The 14780-nt window shown below is 41.8% G+C and overlaps 2 protein-coding genes across 3 annotated transcripts in view; one reads left to right on the forward strand and one right to left on the reverse strand.

The window, feature by feature from the left end:
- The window catches only part of LOC104935189 (AT-rich interactive domain-containing protein 5B), a 33066-nt gene extending 25890 nt beyond the window's left edge, over window positions 1-7176 (forward strand). For both annotated transcript variants that reach the window (XM_027289709.1, XM_010750996.3), the window contains 6 exons: window positions 165-307; window positions 408-624; window positions 1298-1350; window positions 1452-1549; window positions 2310-2502; window positions 3468-7176. In XM_027289709.1, coding sequence (XP_027145510.1) covers window positions 165-307; window positions 408-624; window positions 1298-1350; window positions 1452-1549; window positions 2310-2502; window positions 3468-5564 — 2801 coding nt within the window. In that variant the 3' untranslated portion in view covers window positions 5565-7176. The remainder of the gene's footprint in view (window positions 1-164; window positions 308-407; window positions 625-1297; window positions 1351-1451; window positions 1550-2309; window positions 2503-3467) is intronic.
- Window positions 7177-7298: 122 nt separating this feature from the next.
- LOC104935187 (zinc finger protein 2 homolog) lies at window positions 7299-13431 on the reverse strand. The gene is made up of 3 exons (XM_010750994.3): window positions 13124-13431; window positions 11606-12009; window positions 7299-9721 (listed from the first exon to the last, which is right to left on the reverse strand). Exons 2-3 carry the CDS (start codon window positions 11790-11792, stop codon window positions 8406-8408), a joined length of 1503 nt encoding a protein of 500 aa, XP_010749296.2. The 5' UTR covers window positions 11793-12009; window positions 13124-13431; the 3' UTR covers window positions 7299-8405.
- Between the last annotated feature and the right edge of the window lie 1349 nt (window positions 13432-14780).

The following is a 14780-nucleotide window of genomic DNA, read 5'->3' on the forward strand; positions in this document are numbered from 1 at the left end:
TATTGAGGGTTATGGCAGATGGCAGTCAGTCTTGGATCAGGGCTGTATTAATCATGATGTGACACTGCATTACTGTAAATTAATGATTATACATGATATGTAAGCACAGTTACATTTTCTAACAGAAATGTTTAATTGGTTATGGTCTATTTCTCTGTCTTCAGCTCCCAACCTGAAGGGCCGTCCCCGGAAAAAGAAGCTATCAAACTATCTGTATCGTGACTCACATGGTCAAAGTCAGGGGTCAGGTCACTGTCAAAAGTCTTCTAAAGAGACTGAAGCAAGAGCAGGAGAAACCACAGTTGAGGTATAAATTCCTTCATCATCTGTGGATTTAGTGATGCTTTTGATAGTGACATTGAAGTGAATGTGCACACGTTCCTCTGCCCGTTGCTTTTTTCTTCCAGGTGACAGCAGACAAAGCAGGCGTAACCAAAGTCAAAGACAGCAGGGTCAGTAGTGTAAATCACAGCACACCGCTAGCACTGCCAGAGGAGAGAAGAAGAAGAGGACGAGGCTTGCAGTACAAAGCAGAGGAGCAGGCCTTCTTGGTGTCTCTGTATAAATATATGAAGGAGAGGAAGACACCAATTGAGAGGATCCCCTACCTGGGCTTCAAACAGAGTAAATGACCTAATGTGTTATAGGTAGTAATAAACTTGAATCTGAAAGTCCCCATGAAACCAAAAGCAGAGTGCTTCCTCATTTCTACGTTTTTCCTGTAAAAACAGGCAGCTATTGACAGTCACTTCAGTTAGCTACACAGCTGACCATGGTAACGGCAGCTGGCAGTTTGCAATCTTTCCATCGGGAAAGTCTCTAAATCAACTCGATAATGTGTAATGTCATTCCCTGTTGATTTCAGAGGCTGTGCTCGAATTTGGTCCAGTCCAGCTGCTGAGCCCATTTCTGTCGCCTGCAGGCAGCAGATTCAGTTAGCAGCATTTAATTAGCAGATTGCTACTTTAGCAAGTGGCAGTAGCATTTTTATTGGATGTAAAATTAGTACACGCCCCCAGGTGTAGGATGAGTCACCAACAACTTTTTATGGTTTATCAGGAAATGACAAACTCTAAAATACCATGAAGAATAGCTGAAAACTGAGTGACTTTGTGTCAGTGTTGGACAGACACTGGAGGACAGATGTGATAAAAACAATTCAACATCAATTTTGACTTGGGGACTTTAAAACAAAAGACAAAGAGAGACTTTAACATTGAAATCAAAGCAGTGACACATTTGTGTGGGTGTTATTTATTCCTATATGTGTCTCGTTTCTTCTGTCTCTGTGTGACAGTAAACCTCTGGACCATGTTCCAAGCTGCTCAGAGCCTGGGAGGGTATGAACTGGTGAGTTTGTTAGAATTTCTTCTAGTTTGAATATGGTAAACTGGATTAGTCAGCTGATATGTTGTCACATTTACATGTTTTCTTTAATTTCCTCTGTGTAGATTACAGCACGTAGACAGTGGAAGAACGTCTATGATGAACTCGGAGGAAACCCAGGCAGCACCAGCGCAGCGACCTGCACACGTCGACACTATGAAAGGTATGTCGTCTATTAGAAATAACATCCTTGCGCTAATATGAGGATTTCATCAAATGACATCTCCAGCTGAACGTTAATAAGATGTTCTCATACACTTTCTGGTCTGGTTACAAGGCTGACTTTTATTTTCATGTAAAAATAATGAGTACCCTGGAGGAGCCGCAGCCACACTGCTCATAAAAACATTTGTATTGTTCTCGACGGAGAGGTTTGCCACATAGTCTAATGCTGTTTCAGAGTGCACGTCGCAGTCTGCCAAGAATAAAGTCGCTCTTTCAGTGCCAGATATTCATGTAGCAATTGATTCTCTAAAAACAGCCCTTCAGCTCTACCCTGCCTGTCTTCACTCAAGCAGATCCTTAAAAGACCAAACCCCTCAAAGTCCCTGTAAATGTATTCCAATCCCCTGAATGCTTTAAATGCTCTGCTTTGTACAGTGTTTGGATTAACAGAGACTTGAAAGAATCATTTCAGTAGCTTCCAAAATGTACCTATTTTTTTAAACATTATGACAGGTTCTGAGGTTTTACTTTTAGCTTTGACTTATAGTTCATCGGGACCGTGCTATTTGAATCCAATAAAACATTACATTGCATACAGCAATAGACAAAACATTGACATATACAGTATATAACCTTTTAAAGTTGATATTGTGAAAATGTTAGCAGCAGTAGAGTTACTCTACAACTGGCATCTCTCAGAAACTCTTGACCCAGTGCCTGCTCTCATTCATTCACTTATCTGTGCGTCTCTTCTCCAGACTCATCCTGCCTTATGAGAGGTTCATCAGAGGGGAGGAGGACAAGCCGGCCCCCCAGCTCAAACCCGGGAAACTGGAGGCCAGCACAAGCAAAGAATCATCCAGCAGTATCTGTACCCCCATCCTAAAGACAGAGGCGTGTCCTGAGAAGAGTGACACCCTTGAAAGTAGGGATCCGGATCAAAGCAGATTAGTAAGTCGCTCTCTGTTACCCTTCATCGCTCTCTGTTACCCTTCATTACATTGTCTTTGCTTCCCTCATGTGGATTAGAGGTTCATAACATCATGTAAGCGGAACATGTGCACCAGTATATCAGAATCAGAATCAGAAATACTTTAATAATCCCAGGGGGAAACATACAGAGTTCACAAACAAGGCCTTCCTGCTCTCAGAACATATTTTAACTACACATTATAGATGAATGGTTCAAAACACGAACACGAAAACACACCTGATATTCTGGTCAAATACATGCAATGTGCTAAGATGTGCGAAAAGGCCATTAAATTAAAACATGCAAGTTCTTTTTCTACAGGTAATAATATCTCATTTTATTTTGAAACAAATGATTCAACAAAATAACCATTATGGCCAGTAACTGACTTTATACTATGAAGAAATAGTACAATTAAAGCAAGAGGAAAAGCTGTATCAATGTATCAATTATGAAAATTGTGAATTTATAACTTTAACTTTAATTATTGTTGGTAATTATGTTTGTGGCTTTACTATTAGCTAATACTCAAACACCGGTTCAAACACCTGTTTCGATCAAGTTTGTATAGTATATGTAAGTATGGTATACAGCTCTTTTTTGGTGTGACCATTGAGGTATAAATAACAGGTCAGTGAGTTAAAAGCTGAGAGAAAACTAACTTTTGACAACCTCTGTCCGGTGTTACATACAAGGACTTTTAGAGGAGAAATCTTGTCAAATGTCAATGAACTTAAGTGAACAAGATAAATATAGTCATGTACCTACAGCATTCTCTATGAGCAAGAGGATATGGTGTTTTTTAAATCTCTATCACACTGTCACATTCATTAATTAAGCACTTTATCTACTTCTTGCAAACCTAATCTGAATTTGAGGTCTTTCATTTTGTCCCATTTACAGCATTTATTTTATTTTCTCCTTCCTTCTTTTCATCTTGCAGGTGTTGGAACAAAATTCTCAGCTGAAACTTGAGCCTCAAATCTGCATAACTCGTTTGGACTCCTTAAAGCCTTTACTTAGTGTCAGAAAAAGACAAAGCCCAACACAGGATAGTCAGAATGATCCAGCAATCCAGCTGATGCAGAAGCACAAAGAGGAGGTGAAGAGGAAGAGGAGGTATAGTGGATGTGACCCCTCCTACTTGACAACTTGTCCAATGACAAAGGATGAAAGCATGTTACCACTGGCTACTCCAAAGATCTTTAACCATGGCCACTCAGCGGTGGACCTCTGGCAGCACCAGCAAGTACCATTACAGGATCTGTGCCGTATTGGGAAACCAAGAAACCTGCAGTCTCCAACAATCCCAGAACCTCCCAGTGAACAAGCCGAACTACCTAGGACAGAGGACACTTCTTCAGGATTCACAACTCTCTTTGAGTCCTCTGGGGCTAGCAAGGCGATCATGTCTCCACTTGCCAAGAAAAAGCTCTTACTGCATGTCAGCAGTACTGGATTACCCAAACAAGGCCACTGTTATTCCAATTTTCGCCAGACTCCTCCACTTATTACCTCTAGTTCAACCAACTGTATAATAGAAGAGCCAGCAGAGCGACCAGCTGTAGGCACAGATTCCTCAGTGGTGGTACTGAGTCGCCCCTCAGTGATACAGCACGTGCAGAGCTTCAAGACAACATTCCAAAAAGATAGAGCAAGACAGGTTAAAGAAAGCACACCTCTTCCTTTAAATTCTCACAAACATCATTTCCATCTTGTGCCCCCTTCTTACTCTCCCATACCCCTGCTTTCCCATCAAAAAGAGTCTAAGTGTCCATCAACACCTCTGCTCACTCCTAAAATGCCCAAATCCCGCTGGACACCTCAGGGCTTCCCTGTTGACCTTTTTTCATCAGTATCATACCTTGATTATAGGCACAGGGCAGCCGAGAAAGCTGATGGGACTGTTAATGTAGAGTTAGTTTATGATGGATCTAAACAACCCCAAGAGCAAGGAGCTACCCTCCCAAGAGACCCTAAAAGCTTGGTGAGATTCCTTCAGCCTGATGATGATTCAAAGTACTCCACTCCTACTGATCAGGGCAATTCTCCCAATCCAAGAACATTACTGTCTGATGATCAACCCACAGATCTAAGTCTCCCGAAGTCCTCTCTAAAACCACTCCACCATCCCTGCCCTTCTGGTCCCCTCAAGTATTCCACAAGGTATCAAGACAGTACCCCAATTGTCCCTCAGAATGGACTTACAGATGTCACCATTGCACATTACTTAAGAGCACAGCGAGTTCCCCCACTGAGTGTGTCTCTTGCACACACATGCAATCCCAGGCAAGACCCAGCAGCTGAACCCTTTAGAGCCACTGAGGAAGCAGTGGTTGGTACCGTCCACAATGGAGGAGTGGTAAAGAAACAGAAAGTAGAAGACAAGAAGGTGCAAGAACGATTGCAAACTGCACTTTACAACAGGATGACTGAGTCCTTAGGATCACAGATGGTACTGCACAATGCCTGTGTTGCCCATCCCCTAAATAATCTTGGAAAAAGCATCTCAAAGAGCAGGAGGCAAGCCTTTCCAAAGGATGTTCTTTCCTCATCGCCTTCAAAAGAGATCAAGACACCCAAGGATGACAGTGTTGTGGGAGAAAGTGCAGAGGAGGCAGAGGGAGGTAAACCTGCCTCTCCCTTCTCCATACTCAATCCTGCTTCTCAAATCTACCCCAATATCCTTAACCCTTCAGGAACCCTTGCACTATATCAGGTTCAGAACCTGTGCAGGGATACCTTTAGCATTCCCCTAATTATGGACCAACCGCACTGCTCGAAATCCCATCTCCAAAACCCACTCCAATACTTGAAAACTCAATCAACTGACTTTGATTCCTCATTGGTCCCACCCATTGCCATTCATTCTTCAATTGCGCAAAGGCAGCTTTTGGTTCAGGCATCTGCCAGTCCAATACATATCTACCAACAAACATATGGGGATGTTCTTCACCACAAGCTATATCCAGTGTCCGTCAATCCACATCCCACCTTTAGCCAGGCACCGTCTGTTCACCCAAGTACCAAGCTACCTTAATACAAAAGGCTGTAGCAACTGACATTACTTTCCCTTGTGACTCAGGTCTGATTGTTTCTAATTACTGTCAATATCAATAAGTGGATGGAATCTGATATGTCACCATAGGAAAAGCACCGGTGTAATAAGACATTGGATGATTGAATTCTGTTGAACTGATTAATTTTCAGGGCCCTAGTATTGTGCAACTGTAATGATGGGTGGACATGTGACATGGCACCAAAGCTTGTTTCACCCCTGTGAACCACAATATTTCAATATATTCAATTGGGACTCGTGTCAAATAAAGAATACCACAACTAGTGATGTCCAAAGCTTCAAATGTCACTAGAGCTGCAGTACATCCTCCATTCAGTTTGACAGGTTTGAATGTTTGGCAGCTAAACTATGTTTAAGTGAGATGAACAATGGTGGGAAAAGAAGAGGAAAATAACTGAGAACGGTGATGCCCACTCATAAGACACAATTCCTAGAAACATTTTTGTCTGATACTAAGTAAGAAGACTCATGAAATGTCTCATAAATAGTACAGAGTGGGCAATCAGGACATAACATATATTACTATTTTGTGTCAGCAATGATAATAACATGTATATTTTATATTTTTACTGTAGCATATTGCAAAAGAATATGTGCATTTACTGCAGCACTTCTGAACAGGAGCATTAGAAGACAGATTTAATGAATAACTTTCTGGTCTTTAAAGTGGGCTGTTGTTGTGTTTTGGCCCCTGACGTGAAGATGTCATCGTGCTTGCTGTGTTCAATGCACCAAAGAATCAAATCTTTTTTTCATCATGAACAGGGAGAAGGCTTAAAAGCTTCATAAGGACTAATCCACCTCAGTCAGCATACCAGGACAGAGCCATTATTGATGTTACTACTAACATCTGTGCTTTTCCTACTTTGACAAGACAAAATATCTGCTGTGGGAATGGCCTGTCACCATTGGTATATTTATAGATGATGTGTCTCCAGCATCTTAACATGTAATAACAAAAAGCAATTCCATCCAGGAAACTAGCACAACCAGGCAGCTCTTTAATATCTTTTCAGAACAAGTCAGGATAGAGACACCTAACAGCAACTGTCTAGCTTATCTCACTCTCTCTGATGATAAATCATCCAATTCGTTTTGTATTATTTCGGGCTAAAGACAGACGGAAAAGGGAGAAAGACAGGTTAGAACTGAACCCAAGCTGTTGCAGTAATGGCCCGTTTGTGGAGGGGGAGTGTGATCTATCAGGTAAGCTACTTGGGCTCCAGAAATCATCAGATTTGACTCCAGTATTTCAGTGGACATACTATTATAATGAGACATAAGATATGATTGCTTGTGTCAAAGACGTACACTTTCTGTTTCATAACTTGCACATTCTGTCATGTTTTGTCAAAGCACATTTGAAGTCTTTAATCAGTTTTCTGAATTTCATTTTTTTTAATTATATGTATGTTTATTATGTTGTTGGGAGGTAGCCATCTGCTTAGTTACAGTAGTAGTAGGTTAGTCAGGTTATTTGCAAACACCTCCTGTAATGTGTTTTTCTTTTAGCAAACATTTATGAGGCGGTCTCGTTGTATATACTTATAAACTCTTCTGACTACTAAAAAAATCAATGTGACAAGAGCATTATTTATTCTGGTGAATGAAAAGTACCCTGGGCAGAAATGATTGTCATTTGTGGTAACAAGATCATATAAGGTCATATTCTGTTTCTTCCTGAGTTATGATGTGAAACCACATAAACCACAACTGTAAAGAATGACACAGACAGAGCAACGAGCACAAACAGAAAAGACAAGCTTGTTTTTATGCTGTTATTTTCATATTTTATGTAGAAACACATTTCTCACACATTTTGCAAAAGGAAATTATTACAAAAAAATAACCAGACAATCTCGTGACATAATAAATACAAATATTTGAATACGATATGTATGGGGTTTGTAAAATTTAAATTCAGGCGTCACAAAAATTGATAATTCATTAATTCATGTCTTAATAATTTCCCTACACAAACACATGCTTGGACAGAAGAGTTGTCTCACAGCTGACCAAAGTTCTGCAACCCATTACTTCCCCATCATTTCATCTGAATTTATATTCCCACCTGTGAATCAAAGCAAGTTCACTTCCTCCCACTGTCAGCTGCTTTGCTCTTTTTTTTGGATTTCACTCAGTGATCACAGTGAGCTGAACACTTTAAGGACAGTGTGAACAAAGTGACAGCTGTAAAGTCTCATGAAGTCAGCTTTAAAACACAGCCACGATGACAAACAGAGCTTCATTTCATAGAATAAGCAAACATTTTTAACTGGTGAATGTTATCTGGTCCAGTTTTCAGTTTGAAAACTGACTCTTGATCTTGGAAACATCAGTTAAGAAAACAAGCTGACCACAGACTGTCCTGATAACCACGCTGAACTGCCATTTCATTTCACTTCCTTTATTCAGTCTGACTGTGTTAGCCAAGTTCTTGTTGGGAGCGCAGGTCCTTTTGCAGTAATCAGCAGTGACAGAAAGATATGTCGTGCTGACGCTCTGACATAGAGAAGCAGGAATATGTAACGGTATATGTAAATCAGTTGGTAAAAAACAGATCTAGAACCAGGTTAACACGAGGCCTTCTCAGCTGCTGTTCTGGAGCTTTAAACTGAATCACATGATATTTGTTGTCATGGTGTTAGATGTTCAAATGTTCAGAGTACTTCTCATCCATACACTAATAGACCTTACGGTGGGACTGTTTTGTCATCTGGCAAACATTTGGTTTAAAACAGATTATATTATATGATCAAATAATAAATAAACAGGTTTATGAATTTGACCACTTGGCACAGACTAAGTGTGGCTCAGCATGTGAACGTCCAAAGAGGACTTCTGTCCAAAACTACAGCTGCACTCTTGGCACTGAAACGGTTTCTCTCCCGTGTGTTTCCTCATGTGAACCACCAGGTTGCCTTTCTGTGCGAACGACTTGTGACACTCGTGGCACTGATAGGGCCTCTCTCCCGTGTGGATCCTCGTATGATTGACCAGGTCGGACTTCTGACAGAAGTTCCTCCCACAGAACTGGCACTGGTACGGCTTGTCCTCTGTATGGATCTTTATGTGTCTTATCAAAGTCTTAGTCAAGGAGAAACATTTGGTGCAGCAAGGACACTTGTAGGGTTTCTGTGGCGTTCCTGCTTCGAACTGAACGATGAGCTCGGTGGATTTTCCTGAAGGTCTTCTTGGCAGGATGTTTTTGATGTTGGGATGTTTGGGGTCAGTCTCACCTTCGCCCTGTTCACCTGGACTCAGTGAAAAGAGAGGCTGATCGTCTGTGCTGCTGTCTGACACACCACCATCAGCTCCAGCCGGCTCAGTTTTAATGTGGTCGAGTGGAAGTGCAGCTGTTTCATCTTTATCTATATCGGCTACGGTCTGGATCTGATAAAGACACAGAGGCTGCAGAGACTCCTGATCAAACTCACTTTTATCATAGGGAGTCATAGTTAGTGGAAATGTCTTGATGGCAGACTCAGCCTGTCTGGAGTCCAACTCTTCTTCAGTGTTACTGGCAGATGTCACTGATCTGAGGTGAGTTTCCACGTTCATCTTTTCACTGTAACACTGATATGCTTTCTCCTCAGTGTGTTTCTGTCTGTGAACGAGCAGACTGTCCCTGTGGTCGAAGCTCTTCTCACAGTCTTGACACTTGTATGGTTTGGTGCCTTTGTGCGTCCTCGTGTGAATGATGAATTCAGACTTGTGGCAGAAGTGGCGCTCGCAGAACTGGCATTGGTACGACGACGATCTATCCTCCGGATGCTTTTTTAAGTGTCGCACCATCGTCTTTTTGGAGGAGAAGCCGCTCAGGCAGACGGGACATTTGAACGGTTTCTTCACTTTGAGTATTTTCACAGGCAGATTCGGGTCACACTCCTGCTTCATGTCATCGCCTCCTTCGATATCGACCTGGATCTCCTGGTCGCTCTGATTGTTGTCGCTGGCAGGAGAGGAGTCTGGATGAGTGCTGTTCACGTTGCGATAGTGTTGGGTTTGCTCTGACGTGCTGTTCTCTGGTTCCCAGCACACACTGAGGTTTACACTGGCGGCAGGCTGCTGGTGACCAGAGTGCAACTTCACATCTGTGGCAGACATCTGGAGAGAGTCTGAAGCAAAGGAGAGGACAACATTTATTTCACTTTCATGAGTTTGATTCATACTAGACAGTTTTTAGAATGTAACTGAACAGTAACACACGCTGATGCCAAATAAAAACACCCACACACATTGTTGTCTATGTGAGGCCCCACACAGACTCTCCAGCTGCTGGAGATGATCTGTGCTTTGCTCTGATGTCTTTATGCACTGGGTTTATTTTGGTTGGAGCCGCTTGCGTCTCTGGGTCTCTCCCTATCTTAAATTATCGACCAAAATAAGTCCACAGTACTGTAGGACTGAACCTCCTCCAGGCAAACAACACATACATTTGATCTTTTTTATATCCAGATCTAAAAAATAAATAGATTCTAACTATTTTCATGTTGGGTTTTTTTTTGCAGACCCAGATAGCAGACCAACATTGAATCAATGTTGATGCATCAACAAAACTGTCAATAAATCAACATTGAAATATAACATTGCATTCTGAAATAATTTTATTTCAATGATGAAAAATAGATCAAGACAGAGTTCAACCTAAGTTCAACTTAAAATCCATAGCTGTTTTATCATTGAAACAACATTGAAATAACATTAATTAAGGGGCAACACTGAATCAATGTTGCCGTTATCACTAATTATTCAGCCTCAAACAAAATGATGATTCTGATGGAATTTCAACATTGAATCAGTGTTGCCATGCCATCTGGGTTACTGCAAGCATTCTTCGATTCAGTGCAACGTGCGATTGGCCCACTACCACAGCTAGCAGCTACACACAGTCTGTGGTTAAGTCGATCGCTGCATTGCACATGACCAAAACAGTTGAAAATGTGGTGATACACACCTGTCTTTGAACTTAAACTTCAGACTGCAGCGCCGTGTTCACAAGAAAAACAAAAAGGTATTTAATAAAGTACTCTATTGGTATCAGTATCATAGTACTCACTGGTGTCGTATTATTTTATACAATAACCAACCCAACACTTAAAGCGTCAAATTCACTCATGTATAGGGTTAGGGTTGTCTGTCTTTATTGTCAATATAATGACTTTTTTTGCATTTCATGTGTCCGACGAGAAAAATACAGGCTGATAATATGAGTTAAGAACAGGTTTGGTAGAAAGTGGCAGTACCGCCTACACTGGATGACTGGTATGGAAAGAAATTGGAAATATTTCATATGGAAAATCTGATGATTCAAAAAGACAAATTCTACTAAATTTGGAATAAACAGATCACCCCAACGTGAGCAGACTGTGTGACTCCACTGAAGCTTAGTGCTACCTCCCTTTTCCAGATGTGAACAATATTACTGTATATTACTACCCTGATTTCTATTGTAGATAGTTACTTTGAATAGACTGTGAGAAAGATGAAGCTGAAAACTACGGGTAGATTTAAGCAGAAATACACGTAGATAAATACATAAAGATGTACATGGAAATATACCTCTGGAAGTGAAGATGGAGAATGTTCCTATGGACTACAAGAATTATATGTGTCTATGCATATGTACATGTATGTATGTATTGGAACATATCAAAAGGGGTCTATGTATGAATAGTCAGACGCTGTGAATATTTGAATAGTGTTGTTACAAACAGAGTTACAGAGGAGTCATGTTTTACTGACACCATCTGTAAGATGTCGAGTCTCCTTGAATTCCATCCAAGAATGATGCATTCCAGTGAGGAAGCACAAACTGGAAATTTGACTTCTCTAATCCAAAGTTAGCATTGAACACAGTCACTGAGCGCTGGAAAATACTTCTACTGTTAAAACTGTTAATGAGCTCTGTCATGGACAGCATCAAACCTCCGACACTTCTGTTTTTAATCTGATATGTATCATGACTTCCTTTATGGAGCGCAAACTTCTCATAAACTGACCTTCACTGTGTGACGTGGCAACATCCAGCAGTCTGCGGTGGCTGTCCACTACCCACTTCGAACAGGACATTTCCTCTTCGTACTCTATGATGGTTCGTTCCACGATCTTGAAGATCTCCTGCGCGGCCGCAGACAAACACTCGCTGACCAGCACTCTCAGCAGCTCCATCTTTGCCGTCCTTACCATGCTGAGGTGCCGTCCACAGCGTCAGTTGACGGAGGTGAGCGTTTAGGAAGTGGACATGAGCCCTCAATCCTTCCTCGTCACTCCTGACCACTCCACAGCTCCACCTGAACCCTCTGTGAACTCAGATCCCACCTCGCTCTGGCCATGTCTTAGAACACAACATCCTGCTCTGCTGGCAGCAGACAGCCGCTACAATCAAGGAGAATGACCCCGAGGCCTGGAAGATATTTAACAGGAACATTCATTCAAAACTGAGAATGAATAAATAGTAGAGTTTCACAAGTGCCTTTGATTTAGTGTCTATTCTCACTTCACAAAGTAAAAAGTGTGACTGCATCTATCTGAGTTTGGAAAGTTTGAATCCTAATGCAAACATGACAGCACAGTTTCACCTGCTTCTGAAGCTTCAGACACATGTTAAGTGAAAAAAATAAATGAAGGAATATCAGGGGAAGCTGAAATGATCAGAACATTTTCAACAACAATTTAATAGTTTTCTTGTATGACAGTAAAATAAATATCTTTGGGTGCTTGGACTGTTACTTTACTATACTTACTACTGTACATTGCATAATGTATATTTCATAGACTAAGACTGAGAAAATAATTCATGCATGATTAGAAATCATGGCTGTGTTAGAAAGAAGAAGAAGAGATATTTTTATTAATCCCTCGAGGGGAAATTCTTTTTTCACTCAGTTTTACATGCATACCCAGACCAGCGCCCTGCGAGCAGTTGTGGGGGGCTTCAAGGCACTGGCACCTCTCCAGCTACCAGTCCACCTTCCATACTTGAACCGGCCACCCTCCGGTTCCCAAGCCAAGTCTCCACAGACTGAGCTACTGCATGTGAAGCAGCAGTAATACGCACCTGTATACCTGCTGCTGTCTATATGTTCATACATATGTACACATTAAACCAGTGTTAACTCTTATGACACGTACTAACTCATGAGTTAACCCTGTGTGTTTACTGGACACAAAGAAAATAAAAAGTGGCAGAACTTTGAACAAAGTTTGGCGCAGTTATCTCCATTTGGAAGACTATGTGACGCCATATAGTTAGATTTCATATACCAGACACACACTCAGTGTGTGTCAGACACACACTGAGTGTGTGTCAGACTGTGTTGTGATCTGTCAGCAGCAGGTGTGTGTCAGACTGTGTTGTGATCTGTCAGCAGCAGGTGTGTGTCAGACTGTGTTGTGATCTGTCAGCAGCAGGTGTGTGTCAGACCAGGTGTGTGTCAGACTGTGTTGTGATCTGTCAGCAGCAGGTGTGTGTCAGACTGTGTTGTGATCTGTCAGCAGCAGGTGTGTGTCAGTCTTACCCCGCGCGCGCAGTATGTGTCCCCGCGGTCTGTTCGCTTTAGCTCGCGGAGGCTAGGCTAGCTGGCCGAGCTGTCAGCTCATACAAACAGAAGCTTCACAGAGAAACAAGCCGCTAACGACACATGAACTGTGGACTGCTGTGTTCACTGTATGAAGGTGCAGCCGGCTTGTCAATGAATATAAGCTCCTGAGCTGACTAGACAGCTGTACGTTAACCAGCGTCCACCGTCAATAATGCTAAAAACATAGCTCACAGAGAGCCAGCGTCTTTCTCTTTGCTTCTTCATTGTACCGATAACAACAGCGCCACCAAGTGTTCAACTCCAGTACACCTCTACTCAACAGCAGGTGTACAAAATCATGTATTAATGTAAAAACACACACACACACTGGGAAATGTTTCCATTAACCCTGCTGTATAATGTCAGTGCAGTAACACACATGGACACCATGTGCTGGGAGAGAGTGTGTGAACTCAGTAAAATCCTCCAACTCAACTCTCTGTGATTTACAGAGTTTCCTGATGGACAGTGAAGTAAACTGCTATAAACTGCAGCTGCTGTTAGCTAATGCTACCTCCGTTTGTTAGCCAGGCTGCCTGGACTGTGAGCTCAGAGCACAGGTAGTGTAGTGAGGATGTTGATGGAGGAAGCCAAGAAAAGGAGAGCAAGAAGAGTGAAGTGCAAGAGTAAATGTGGGACTGACTTTTGTGGTTGGTGAGAGCTTGGTGAAATAAAAGGCTGAAAGACAGACGCCGAGCTGGGCTGACTGCTGCTGGACTAGGCAGTAATATTAGCTGGCTGCTATGTCTGCTGTTGGTGACCTGGTTGATGCTGTTGTCAAGCAAAGTTGTCGAATCGTTTTTGATTATTGTCAGACCAGGACGGGAATGAGGACTCAGATGCAGAGGATATAGCAAAAAGCCACACTTTGAGGTCTGTATCTTCTTAGAAGAGTGATGAAAGAAATAGGCTATGAAACTCTGTCTATTCCTAAGAGACCTGGCTAGTATGACGGGGCATAACACACCTCACAAGAGGGATTACACATAAAGGGGAGGGAACAAGATTATCTACAAACAAGGAAAACACAAGACTAATCTAGAAATGAAAACTCTCTCAAGGAGGAAAATAAAACACTATATAATAAACACAAAACGCTCCCGAAGGAGGAAAACCAAATCTAAACAAAAGGGATCAAACAAAAAGGCTCACCTAAACAGGGACTCTACTGATATCTAAAGGTCTAACAAAAAATCACTCCATAAGCGGGAGGACAAAAACTGTAACAACAGAAAACAAAAATATAATACTAAACTTTTGAAAAGGTTAATCAACAAAAAATCACTCTTAAAGAGGAAGACGACAACAACTTACGTGACAAAACAAATTTCTCTTTTCTGGCGAACGGACTGTGACAAAGAGGGCTTGGGTGATCGGACGAGACGAAACACTTTGGCACAAGACAAAGGGAGACGCAGACAATATATACACAGGGTAATGGGGAACAGGTGGAAACAATCAGGGCGGGGAAGACAATCAGACCGGTGACACACGAGGAAGGGCAAGTGACCTGAAACGAGAGGAGAGTTAACTTTCAAAATAAAACAGGAAATGACAAGACATGACAAAAACCCAGCTTGACCTCACCGCGGTG

This window comes from Larimichthys crocea, chromosome XVI (assembly GCF_000972845.2).
Source record: "Larimichthys crocea isolate SSNF chromosome XVI, L_crocea_2.0, whole genome shotgun sequence".
Lineage (NCBI taxonomy): Eukaryota > Metazoa > Chordata > Actinopteri > Sciaenidae > Larimichthys > Larimichthys crocea.